The 14577-nt window shown below is 37.7% G+C and overlaps 1 protein-coding gene across 1 annotated transcript in view; it reads right to left on the minus strand.

Moving 5' to 3' along the window:
* The window catches only part of epha4b (eph receptor A4b), a 126799-nt gene that overhangs the window by 43362 nt on the left and 68860 nt on the right, over positions 1 to 14577 (minus strand). Inside the window, exons 6-8 of the mRNA XM_051916221.1 lie at positions 12215 to 12327; positions 10039 to 10201; positions 5776 to 5884 (exon numbers count right to left, since the gene is read on the minus strand). Of these exons, the coding sequence (XP_051772181.1) occupies positions 5776 to 5884; positions 10039 to 10201; positions 12215 to 12327 (385 nt within the window). The remainder of the gene's footprint in view (positions 1 to 5775; positions 5885 to 10038; positions 10202 to 12214; positions 12328 to 14577) is intronic.

Raw genomic sequence — 14577 nt, forward strand, 5'->3', positions numbered from 1 at the left:
GGATTTAAACACACATTATACACGTAAAAGTGCACCAGAGACATCATAAGGAGGAGCAGGCAATCTAATTGTATACAAATGAATGGGAAAATCATCATGCTCAATATGGCAGCTCTAGAAATTAAAATCCCAGTTTGTTTTCTCTAGAACGGGCACGAGCATTTAACTGGAAGTGCAAATATAGATTTTAGCATGCAAAGCTGGATCTGCTGAAATAAAATGAGTGATAAACAATAGTCAGACAGTTATGTGATCTTAACCCTTTCATGCATAGAGGTCAGCTATCCAAAAAGCATTTTCTTGCTATGGGTTTTGATGCATAGTTGCACATCAACCTCTACAGTGGACTCTAGTGCATCATCCTATACATTGCCACCAAGTGGCAAGCCACTGTATGTCAATTTTTTCCCCTTCAAACAAACATGGCCGATGGCCAGTCAGAAATGCCAAGTTGCTCCGGAATATCCATCCATTCCTTCTATCCTAGAAGACTCTTGTAGGTAAAATAATAATAATAATAATAAAAATGTTGTAGCATCAAGCAATATCTAATGAGTCATATCATGTTTTTAGATTGGGAGGAAATTGGGAGGAAATCTGTCCACTAAACTGAAAATCATGCAACAATAGCTACAATTCAGCTACAATTCATATTATTACTGTTACTTGTTTTGTTTTTTTTAATACTTCATCTGCAGTAACTTTTTTTTTTTACTGTAAATAAGTAATGAACGTTACAAGTAATTACAAGTAATGCACGCTACTTGTAATGCGTTACATTACCCATTACATCAAAAAGTAATCTGATTACGTCATGCATGTTACTTGTAATGCATTAATTTACTCGTAACATCAAAAAGTAATCTGATTATGTAATGCATGTGACTTGTAGTTTCTTTACTCCTTACATCAAAAAGTAATCTGATTACATAATGCGCGTTACTTGTAATGCATTACTTTACCTGTAACATCAAAAAAGTAATCTGATTATGTAACGCACATTACTTGTAATGCATTGATTTACTCGTAACATCAAAAAGTAATCTGATTATGTAATTCATGTTACTTGTAATGTTTCTTTACTCCTTACATCAAAAAGTAATCTGATTACATAATGCGCGTTACTTGTAATGCATTACTTTACTTGTAACATCAAAAAAGTAATCTGATTACGTTACGCACATTACTTGTAATGCATTGATTTACTCGTAACATTAAAAAGTAATCTGATTATGTAATTCATGTTACTTGTAATGTTTCTTTACTCCTTACATCAAAAAGTAATCTGATTACGTAATGTGCGTTACTTGTAATGCATTACTTTACTTGTAACATCAAAAAAGTAATCTGATTACGTTACGCATGTTACTTGTACTGAATGAGGTTATCATAATTCATGCATGAAAGGGTTAACATAGCGCCACCATTAGGCAACAAAACAGTTCTTTGTTGGCCTGTAACATTCATTATATGACTTTAAACTAAATTCTTTTAATGAGGGGAAAATCACTGAGTTTACCTTTAAGAACCATAACAGAGCCATTCAGATATTTATTCAATATTAAAAAAATACAGTAGTTAACTATTGATAATTATTAAAAAAATGACCTGCTTGCTTGATTTGCGTGCAGCAGAAAATATAAAAAACATAATTAAAAGACAAATATTGGCATGTGTGGCATGCACGCCAAATAATTAGGCGCTCCACTGAGGATACAGCTTAAAAGAGATAATCCGAGTTAGACGTGGGAGTAAAATAGATTTTCCAACTTTCTCATAAAACAAAAATAATTGTCTGGCAATGATGAGAGCAGCAGTGATGTTTGATAAGTCCAAGAGCTAAATTTGCAGGAGATTCCCAGCCGTTAGCACCCACCTGCTGTGTTTTAATTGCTTTTTAGGGAAACAGAGTTAAAAAAAAAAAAAAAAAAAAAGACTGAATACCATCTGCCTGCTGTTGCACATGCCAGTTTTTCCTGTTGTCCATATATAAGACCACAAATATTCGGTATTCTTCCAGCCAATGTAAGTCCCCGGTGTCCTGAACAAGCAAAATATCTCAGTAGGTATTCTATTCACACAAAAAGTAAAGCAATTGGAGAAAAGAGAATAGCTTGTATGCTAATGGCTCCAACTAAAACTTTATTTCTATTAACCAGAACACTGTTTTTTTTAAATTGAGAATTTGACTGTATGGCCGATTAGAAACATGCATTTTTATGGTATGCTAATCATGCTGGCCTGTTTTCATTCAAGTAGGGGAATGATTCTAATTAGCTGTATTTCAAATGACTATATTAAAGCATAAATCCCAGCCTCAGTCTTTCTTGTAGGCTGCAGCTAATGTGCAAGTATTATAGCGGTGGAGCAGGCAATGCTGATGTTAAAATCTCTAAATTATGCATTATCTCTGTGAGCCAGGTGAAATCATCAACAGTACAAAAATATGCTAACGGTGCTGTAGCCTTAGCAAAATACTGCTCATGTTCTTACAGACAGAGGTAGAGACAGAGAGAGAAGAGGAGTATGGGTAAAAGAGGTAGAAAACAGTGAAGTAATACAGCTGAAGGTCTAATCAGCCACTCTGCTACTGTTTGTTCATTCATTAGTTTGCTCATTCTTTCGTTCATTTGTTTGCTCTTTCATGCATTTGTTCGATCACGCATTTGTTTGGTCATTCTTTCTTTCTTTGCAATGTGATTCTTACAAAAAATATGGATGTACTTGGCAGCTATAAAGACGTAATGGTGAGAAGAAACAAAGTGGACTCGATAGGGCAAGTGGGATTTGCACATACCAAGGCTTGAGGTGCAGAAAGGTGATTATGTTGTTCGATATCTCGCCTTGAAATTCTGAGCTGCATGAAACTATTCTCAGTGTTTGAAAGTAAGTCAATGACATATATCTGGCTGGCCGAGGTTACTGAGACCTCTCAGACTTCTCTCTAAAGAACAGTCCCGTTTGCATAATCTCTCTATAGTATGTCAGACAGTTGTGCTAGAGTGGAGACTTACGCCTGAGGCCTGTTGCCAAAGGAATAATCTTCTGGGGGCCTCAAATTTGTGGGAAAGACTGCATATCTGCAATATGCTACAGCAGAGAGTCTAGCTTTTTTGCCATATTACTACAGTCAGTGGTGGATGAAGTACAAAAATGATGTACTTGAGTAAAAGTACTCGATTTTTAATGTAAAAATCACTTTTACATGGTGTTTGAACATAAATGTGTGTTGGAAGTGTGTGTACATAACCACCCTATAATGATAAAAATCCACACACTCCTTTTTAATCCCCATAAAACCTCAACAGTCTCATAGAACAAGTCATATCACAGCATTCAAAGTAACGTCACATTGCTCAGGTCCCGCCCACAACTGCTGACGGACACTGTCGTATTAGCATAGCCCCGCCCTGAGTGAGTTGTACACTGTCTGCCATTGTCTCGACAGCTGTAGCGACATGAATGTCTGGTAAGCGATTGAGGTGTTTTGTTGTTGGATGTAAGAGTGAACATAACAGTCTTCATTTACTCCCGACATCTGAGCCGCTGAAGACGCAGTGGATTAGTTTGATTTTTGAAGGGAATGAGCCACAGATATAATATACACATGTGATTTCTGTCCCTGCTGTTTACGTTCACAGACATAACCCACTGTGTTTATGTGAACTTTGTGTGTTTTTGACATAACCTTGTGTATTGGCAGTTTAAACACAATAAAACATGAAAGAGAAGTTAGTTTAATACTCACATGATGCACCATCTGACAGACAGCTTTCTGTGCGCGTGCTTCAGATGTGTGCGCTCAGAAAACCATAAATTAGAAGTTTAAACTGATATAGCTTTAAAACACATGCAGATAATAAACTTTCATGATGAAGAAGAACTGCAATGTCCGTGAGCATGATCACGATATAGATGATAATCAAAACCAAACAGATGTTTTAGTTTTTGGCAGAGTATCCGAGGCGCGAGCTGTACTGTTCTGGAAAGGGGGCGGGGAGCAGCAGCTCATTTGCATTCAAAGGCACATGCACGAAAACAGCATGTTATTTGTAAAAATGGGCATTTACAACATAGTATAATAAATGATCTGTGGGGTATTTTGATCTGAAACTTCACAGACACATTCTGGGGACACCAGAGACTTATATTACATCTTGAAAAAAGGGGCATAATTTGTAATTTGTAACGCCATCATTCGTCGAGGTTCTCCCGGTTCTGGGCTCATTTTGAGTCAGACTTAACTAGACACTCGCTGTAGCGTCTCCAGAATAGCTCCAATTCGCAAATTAATCATTCAGTGCGATTTGTGAACCGGTTTAACAGGTTCATTGAAAAGAATCTATTGCATAGAGTCTATTGCATCTTGGAGCATGTGACGATTTCTTCAGTTCAAAATGAGTACGATATTATGCTTTGGAATGTAGTGAAGTAAATGTTTCTCAAAATAACAATACTCCAGTAAAGTACAGCTACTTAAGTACAGTAATGACGTAAAAATAAATGACTAGTTCACTAATTTGTCTTATGTAAGCTCTGTTTAGTTAGGCTGGCTCATGGTCATGTCTACCACTCAATTTGAGCTATTTTTACCTTGACAAATTAGGATTGACAAACTATCAAGGCCTACGGTTAAGCATTGACAGGAACATTGCTCAAAGCAGACAATTTGAAATCTGACAGTAATTGTCCTGAAATGTATTGTTCAAGGCGCTGAATTTCTTACAGTGCTTCAAAGGAGAGGAATGTCTCTGAAAGAGTTCAGTCCAACCACACACTAAAGACAACAAAACTGTCAGCGCGCTAAAATCTTCTCAGAGATGTCGCGCCTTCCAATTCATTTTGTTTAAAACACTGGCCCTAAAATATTAGAGATAAAATACTAATCAACCATCCTTCTCCTTTCCTTGGTCTTCCTCTTCTACAGTATGGAGTTCACAATCTAAAACACTCGACTTGCTGTTTCTTTATCTGAGCCGCACCAATCAACACCTTCAACGCATTCTGTTTTTCCAGCTTTCACTCCGGACAGAGGCATGAGAGAGCTCTAATGCATAATGCATGAAGCTGCACTGGCTTGTGGGTAAAACCTGGCGAGAACCGCTCCAGTACACCACTACGATAAGGACTCGCATATTCCAGCCTTACATATTTATTGTTTTGGTTCATAGTTGAGTGGTTTGAGATTAATTATTTGTTGCACATGAATCCATTATGTGCATTTCTACATGCTCTCAGCAGGCAAACATGGGTCTTTTCCAGTCAATACTGAATAGGGCACTCAGCGTGATAGGCAATCACCTCGGATCAATACTAATGTTTTTAGAGACTTGGGGCGAGCTTTGTTCGAGAAAGAAACCGCTATTTAATTCAGTCAGAGTATATTTATTATCAGCATTAATTTATAGGCTCAGTACGTCTGACTGCACCGCTTCAGCTGTTGTTTGAAGAGCAAAATGTCTCCTCAGTCTTCAATTTCCAATGCTTTCTTCTTGGTTTTTAGGAGCCTATAAGACACACCTCACCGAATGCCTGTTCTGGCTCTTTTAAAAGCTTCGCCATGGAAGAATCCACACTTCATTTTCTAATTCAAGGTTCAATTTCTTGTAAAATCGCCATTTGACAGCAGCTCTCAGATCTAACGAACAGAAGCGGTTTATTTTGCTCTGTAATATCAGCCCTCGGGACCAGTATACTTCTTCCTCCGAGGCGGTTCAGAAGGACAGAACGACTGAAGCAAAGGTCAGATGATGCTAAAAGGAAGTCCATTCTTACCGTCCGCTCACTACAAAACACGCCACCAGGAAGATAAGGAGCACAATGCCACCGGCTATGGACACGGCGAGGATTGTGGACTGGTTAGGGTCTCCAATGGCCAGCATATCTGAAGAGGGAGAAAGAGAAAAAGAGACATTTGTGTCAGTGTTAACCCTCATGTTCTGCTGAGATTGACTCGCTTTCCACTCAATGAGTTCCTCTGACCTAATCAAAACCTACAAGAAATATACTCAGGCATGCGATCAGCTGAGGACAAAAAATATGACAATAATAATAATAATAATAATAACAGTAACATTACAATACTTTAACTTTAACCTTCTGTTTTTACCACAGGTTTGTATATTTCTGTTTTAACTAGGCTTGTATTTTTCAAAAAGTTGTTTTTTATGCGGTATAGTGACATTGTTGTAAAAAAAAAAATATTGAGTTTATTCTAGGGCTGTCGATTTAACGTTAACTTAATTAATTACGGGGAAAAAAATAACGCATTACAATTTTGACGCATTTAACTCACTCAGTCCTTTACTTTATTCACTTAATAGGCTATTATTATTATTATTATTAGGCCATTTATTAATTAACAGTTAATCAAGTGTAAGAATTACGTTCAATTGGTTTTATTACGCACTAATGTGCTTTCATACGCATTATATAGTAAGCTATACGTATTTTAAATTAATATCATTCATATATACTTAGGATACTGACAGTTTGGGGAGACCCGATTTCGAAGGGGACCCGATTTGTCATGACACTGGTCTGTTCTGTTTATGCAGTTTTTCTTCGACTTCCTTGTAAATCGACACTCTGAGGACAAGGTTGCCACCTTGTGGATAAACTAATTATTGGAAAAAAAAATTAAATGCGCATGCGTGACCTGCACATGTAAAGTACGCATGGCAGGGCGCATACTCTTCTGACGGCGAAATTCGCATCACGCGCACTGTACGCGTAGAATATGAAGTATACTTTGGGCGCAATTTCACACGTGTGCTGTTTCTGTCCCAAATAGCATGTGATGTGATATTGATTTTATACAACAGTTCAATAAATAAGAAGTTAATAATGTGTTATATTTTAGACACATTATTGTCTGCTTTTGCTCAATTTTGCCAACAAAAATATTACCTATAAAGCCAGAGTAGAACTGTTGTGCATCTCAGAGCAACACACAGCACTGTTTCTTTTCTGAATGAATCCGTGTTTTGAGCAAATCATTCGGGTGAACCAATGATTCAATGACTCATTCATAAAGAGAGCCATTTACTTCATTCCTGAATGAATCAGCCGTTTGAACGAATGAATGATTCAATGACTTACTAATTTAGACATTTACCGCCACCTACTGGCAGTTTCTTATTTAGAGTATCATTCCATTTAATAAAACAAATAAATAATAAAAATCATATTTCCATATTAATAAAAAACCTATTAAAGGTATAGTTCACCCAAAAATGAAAATTCTGTCATCATTTACTCACCCTCATGGCCGTTGAAGCCTAAACGTTCATGTGTAATAAATTCTGTTATTTTTAAAAAAAATTTTTTTTTTCAAGCTACTTTTTGTAATGTCTATTTGATGTTTTTCTCATTTAACACAATAATGACTTTAAATGATCTTTTGGGGGGAATTTCTCAGTCAAATTTGATGTGCGATTAATTTACGATTAATTAATCGCCATATCATGTATTTAATTAGCCCTAGTTTATTCTTATTTTATAACAAACAAGTAATGTAACATCTTTCATGGAGAACATATCATCATCATCAAGTATGTGGTCTCTAAGACCCCAAAGAGGGATTAATATTTAACTTAAATGTCAAACTTTGCTTTGGTTCCCTCCAAAAAAACAGAACTAGCTACATTTGTCCACTAAATATGTAGGTGAAGACGGGAGTCAAATTCTAATTTACGCATGCCATCCAAATAGGTATGTTAACAGAGGGAATAACAGGCTTGGTTTGAAAGTTTCACGGCGAGTATATGGATTTTATGCTGCCGCAATCGACTCATTACTCAAAACAAATACATCATTTATCAAGCTCGGCAACGCATGAGTAACCGCCTCTTTCAGGAAAATGAATATCTCCAGCAACAGGAATTGATTTAGAATTCCACTCAACTTCATTCAACAATCTCAGTTATGCAGCACGTACAGAAAGAGATCGCAACTCACTGAGACAGGAACAGATGCACCAAATCAGCTAAGCAATATGAATTTCTCACAGCTATATGATTGTACCAAGTTTTCTGACAGGGACAGTGAGAAACATGACAGGAAAGGACGTGGAGAACAGAAGGAGCAGGATTAGGAAAAGAGGAAAGCAGGATTCAAGCCTGATAACTCACAGACTCAATGCATATGCTGTTCACAGTACTGTATGTTCTGCTTTAATGTGTATCGTATGAACTAATGCACACGGTGTAAGCGGTTTATGAATGTCACCGTAAGCCGAAGGCTTAAGCATTTCTTATATAATTAAAAGAGCAATTACTATACTGTTCTCCGTTAACTTTCAGCTTGGCAGATCAGGTCTGCTGAGCTCTTTGATACGCTTCCAGAGACGCTCACTGGGCCGTAACATGCTTTAAATTAGACGCATATACCACAAGGTCTCTGTGTTTACCGTGTGCCCCGAAGCCTTTCAAAATGTGCCACCATTCTTTGATCCCCATCAAGGGAACACAGGTCAGTTCAACACAGCTCCGTTTGTCCTCATGAGACACGGCGACACACACACACACAGATCCCAGGGAGAATAAGCAGGAGGTTTGGTAAATAAGTCACACATCAGTTCACCATATTAAATCCAGAGCAGTGCCCTGAAACGCCAGCATCTGCTCAACGAAGGAACGAGGCTCTATTTCAGATCAAATAGATGTAGTGTTGGGGAGCATAAGAGACTTCTTTCAAAAATATTTTTATGAAATCGAACCTACCCCAAACTTTTGTATGGAACTGTAGAAGCAGTATATATAATAAATAGTCTGTGTACACAAACTTTTTATTGCTGTCAATGTCTCGAAATAACTAAAACTATTGCACTGACGCAAAGAAAAGGCATAATAAATATAAAATCAGGGCTGTCACTAACAATTATTTTGGTAATCGAGTAATTGGTTGATTATTTTGATGATTTATCAAGTAATCGATTTTTGTGTGTGTGTGTGTGTGGTAATAAAGATAGACCAATGCAAAATAGCCTTTAAAATGACTTAAAATACATATAATATTAATATTTGGTATCAGAAGCAAGTAATCATATTGTTTTATAGTATAACACTGTTAAAATACATAACATACATAATATAAACAATCAACTTATATACATTATGTATTATAACAAATGCCTGCAGAGGGCGCCAACGGCCTGCTGTTGTTACACTTTACAGCAGATCAAATCCTGGTTTAATATTGGCCAAATGACATTTAATTCAAATGTTCACCTAATCTTTAATATTTGGTCTCTTCTTTACAATAGAAATGATACAGACGCTGTAATTTCTTGAACAAGTGGACATCAAAACATGTAAACTCAGGACGGAGGTTTAGACTTTTATTTTGAAATTGTGATGATCAGTTTGCATATTTAGAGAGATACTGATGTATTCTCCTGTGTTGGCATAGGTTTATAAATGATTTACCTTACAAAATCTGATGAAATGGTGCACATTGAGTTCCCAGATGAACGTTATAAGCAACACAAACTCAAAGCATATGCAGAGATGGAGTTTGAGATGCATGTAAATGATAACAGTTCATGTGGAGCAGCGTTTACTGTTAACGAGCCGCTTTGAGACGCACGTAACCTACACGCATGTAAATAATTAAAGCACATATATATATTAAACCCACAGGGCATATGTTTATTTAAGTGAATTCACAACAGCACTGCGCTATAGTATGATTTTTAAATGGCTTTAATATATCGTGCAGCCTTAGAAAACTGTCTAATAATGAATTCTCGTCTGTGGAATGCGCCACTTCCGGTATTTTGCCGGTTACACAGGTAAAATCGAGTACTCATATTTAATTGATGAACCATGACAGCCTTAGATAAAATTATGAAAAGGAGGTTAAATTTCCCAGCATAACATCTCTTTTATGCCATTACAGCTGGTTTGTGGTGGACTCCCCAAAGATTTGCGGTATGCCACTAATAAACTGTGAATAGAGAGGAACAAAGAAAGAGGAAAAAGTCTCAGAAAGGAGGGGAAAAAAAGGAAACTGTTGAGAAAAGAGTAAAAACATTACCTTCATGACTGGTCTCCAGCTCTATCTCTCCGCCGTAGCTGCCGTAGCCCCCGTCGGTGCGCGCCCTGACTCTGAACACATAGGTGGTGCCCGGCTTCAGGCCCTCCACCGTCATCATGTGGGCTTTGGTCTTCAGGACCGTGTAGTTCTGGTCTCTTTGGTTCTGCAACAGAAGAAGACAACAACGTTCACATTCACTCAGTGAAATTGTTTTGTTTGGTTGGACTTAGAGATAGAGGACAGAAAATGATGGTAAATTTAGACTCAGTTGTGCTCCTGCACTCTAAAAAATCTTGGGTTATTTTTTCTACCCAAATCCAGGGTTGAGCCTTTTGGGTCATTTTTTGGGGTTATTTTTTCAGTGTTTGGGTAGTTTTTGTGTTACCCAGATCCTGGGTCGGACGTAACATCCCAGCGTTTGGGTATTTTTTGTGTTACCCAGATCCTGGGTCAGACGTAACATCCCAGCGTTTGGGTAGTTTTCGTGTTACCCAGATCCTGGGTCGGACGTAACAACCCAGCGTTTTTTAGAGTGTGTCAGCAGACATCTTTAATAATCAATATGAAATAATAAAAGTTTCAACAAGCCTTCTGTTAAATATGACTTGTATGCTATGCTAACAATGTAACCCATTCAATCTGTAATATACTTGTTACAGCTTTTGAAAGTAAACGGCAGGGTGGCAGTGTTGAATCTGGAGTCTGTGCAGTAGAATAGGACATATGAGGATTAATGAAGGGTATTATTTCAGCAGCATGTTAACACTGTAGCCAGCAGGCATCATATTTTGAGTCATTTTAGAGAGGCAGATGCTGGGGTGCTAACGGACCGGGCCAGGGCTTTAATTTACACTGTTTGACATGATTATTGGTTTGATTATAGTTACATGAGTCAGACATCTGCAGTGCCGCGTGAATGTGAGTCTATGAATACAGCGTGTTGATTAATTTTATAGTAATTGCCAAGACTTCACATGGCAGATTCACTTATTCTCTTCTGCATATTGTACACAAAAAATGGCTGAAAGTGCTAGTTTGGATATGGTTGACATTTTCTCTATGCATTTGGCTGACGCTTGCATTAAAGCTATAAAGCTATGGGAATCTAAAAATATCTTGCAATATGATCTTATAAATTGAAAATTTAAACCTAGAATGGTCAAAAGACCATTGATATTCCTCAGAGAAATCAGCCACTGAATCAGATCGGCTTTGCAGCTAAAACACCCTTTTTAAAACGAGTAAATCTTTTCCAAATATCAAAGAGCATCCTGTAACCAAATGTGTTCTGGGAAAGACTTGGTCCCTGTCCACCACGCCCAGAATGAACCAGGGCAGAGCAGGTTTGTGTATGAGAGCGTGGGACCGTTCCAGTTCCAACAAACACAGCACGAACCTCACCATCTCCAATGCCAGACACCCATCCTGGCATTCAGGCTGAGCTGACATCCCATAATCGCACAGCAACCAGCATGTGTGCCAGACTAGACTGGGTCAAACGACTGCATCTGTGCAGGACTGATGTAAAAAAACCTCTTGCAAGTCAACAGACTTTTTTTAATGCTTTGAATGGTTAAAAATAACTCGATATATTTAATTTGTTAAGAATGAAAACTAGGCCATTAGGGATAGAAGTGCAATCTGTTCAATGTGTAAATCTGAAAAAAAGAAAACTGAATTAATTTTATTTATTTGTTTGTATTGCATAAAATATTTAAATAAAATATGTAAACAAATTTAAAAATAAAATAAAATACATTGGTATTAATTTCTGGATGGATTATATCTCTATCCCGCAAAGCCTTGATTGTATTACTTAATGAATAACTGTGCGTGCATGTTTTCCTTTAGTCTGGATGTGTGTGTCTGTGTTTAAAGGTGTGTTACAGTGAAGCTATGCTCTCTGATCAGTGACGTCAGCCCTGGTTTCAATCTCCTGTTATAATTAAAGAGCTATGCGTGTGTATGTGTGAGCAGTCGGCTGTGGCGTACAGGGTCTGCTGATTGCTTTCATTCCCAAAGGCACGATGATGCTTCAGCCCTCAATTACACATGCCAGGGCTGCCTGGACAACTGCAATCGTTACAGCTTCTAATGGAGGTCAAAGAAGCATGTGTGTAATCTGTGTATGAGGATGAGAAGACCTGATGGACATAAAAGAGGAGAGGAGATGTACCTTCTCATAGTAGATGACTTCATACTCCACAATGACTCCGTTCGGTCTGTCGGGTCCCTGCCAGGCCAGTGTGATGCTGTCTTTACTCTTCCTCTCTTTCAGGATCACATTCACTGCAAACAGAGTGAGAGAATGAGAGAGAGAAGAGTCATGATGACATACAGAAACTGTAAAATGGTCTGTCATTGAGTACTCGAGACCACCTCAGTTCGACCGCAGCTTTCTGGACCACACGGTTTTATTCCAGTTACACCTCTACTGCTAACAAAACCACTGAGAGCTCACGATCCGCTTACACACTTCAGAGTGCTTTACACACACACACACACACACACACACACACACAGAAACCTTTGTCTTAAGAGAGACAAAGGGGAGGCACACAACAGCAGGTAATTACACTCCTGAAACACAGTCTAACACCTTCTCTGTCTCTCATCTCTCACTGCAGCGGGACGGACAGAGAGAGAGAATGAGACGGAGGAGGAGGAGGAGGAGGGAGAGACAGCGGGTCTGATGTTTGGTCAGATGGTTGGAGGAAAATTCTCCTGGTGTCCTTCACCTCTTCTGTGCTCTGAGATCTGTGAACAGCCTTCAGAATTACACCTGACATACTACACACACACACACACACACACACACACACACACACACTTTTCTGTGACTGTATCTGTTAATTGTATTTATTGTGAATAATAAACTACTTACAGTGATTAAACTCATGAATACGCAGCCATTCAAAAGTTTAGAGTCAGATTTTTTAAAGAAATTAATATTTTTATTCAGAAAGGATGCATTAAATTGATTAAAAGTGACAGTAAATTTCTATTTCAAATAAATGTTGTCCTTTAGAACTTTCTATTTATCAAGGAATCCTGAAAAAATAAATTGTATCAGAGTTTTCACAAACATATTAAGCAGCACAACTGTTTTCAACATTGATAATAATCATAAATGTTTCTTGAGCAGCAAATCATCATATTAGAATGATTTCTGAAGGATCATGTGACACTGAAGACTGGAGTAATGATGCTGAAAATTAAAAGGTAGTGTATATACTTTTCATTTCCTAAATATTTTATATTTATTAGTATTATATAATATAGAATTAATGGACACTTATTATAATTATGGAAATATTTAATAATGAATTAATTACTAATTTAAAATGTGAGTTCTTTGGGTTCTTTGTAGTATAGGTATTTAAAACACTAGTACATAGAAACTACCTATAAATCTAAATAACTAGAAAGTAATAAATTATAGAATAAATAAATAAAATGAAAATTAATAAAACATATCTGTGGTATTTAAAAAAGTTTCTTCCACTGCATCAGGCTAATGCAAAAAAATCTTTTTTGTGGAAGTTTTATTCTTAAGAGGGCGCCATTAAATGTGAATATTTATGAGCAAATTCCTTCCTAAATTGCTGTAAACCACACAATATTCAGATTAGGGCTGGTTCACGCTTTGACGTGATGAATGTATAAATCATTGGGATCTTTGACCCTGTTCTGACACTAAGCACTTCTCCCTCAGCATGTGCCGCTCTGCTCAAGAGCTTCCCTCCGACCAGATTCATACATATTTAAAGCCTCAACCGAGCCTTACACAAGCCCAATCCCACCATACACACATTCACAAACACACTTTAATGAGAACACGCCTGCCCTGATGACCCGTGTCGGCCCGTTAGGGGTGTGAGACAGGAAGTTGCGAGGGCAGTTGTGTCTTCAGCACATTTTAGCACCAGAGAATGAGTCCTGACTGTGGATAACATATTCGATGACATGTATTATTTAGAGCATTTAGAATACTATGAACTTATGAACTTCCACAGAGGTTGTGTGTGTGTGTGTGTGTGTGTGTGTGGGTGTGTGTGTGTGTGTGAGAGAGAGAGAGAGAGAGAGAGAGAGAGAGAGAGAAAGAGAGAGAGAGAGAGAGAGATGGGAGTCTGCAAATGTGAATCTGGTCAAACAACACCCCTCTCCGGCTGTACCGTTATTCAGTTCTGGAGCAGAGCAGGGAAAATATGATGCATCACAAAGACAAAACACACAGCAGACGCAAGGGCTGTCAAACACTGGAGAGTTTTGAGAGATCTCATTGAATAAAAAAAGATAACCTTCACTGTCAGCGTAAAGGTTCGGGATGCATAACATTTTGAATAAGAAAAGGAGAAAAACAGAAAAAAGAGACATTGTTTACCTCTCTTGAAACAAAGACTCACACACGTTGACTACAAAAATTCTTTCAAATCATATTTTGAGTGTGTTTTGTTTATGGAAATCTAATGAGGACCTCTTCACAGAAAAAAAGTAATTGCCTCAGGCATGTTAGTTTTCTGTTTATCAAAGTGTAGC

The sequence above is a fragment of the Ctenopharyngodon idella genome, chromosome 2 (genome assembly GCF_019924925.1).
Source record: "Ctenopharyngodon idella isolate HZGC_01 chromosome 2, HZGC01, whole genome shotgun sequence".
Lineage (NCBI taxonomy): Eukaryota > Metazoa > Chordata > Actinopteri > Cypriniformes > Xenocyprididae > Ctenopharyngodon > Ctenopharyngodon idella.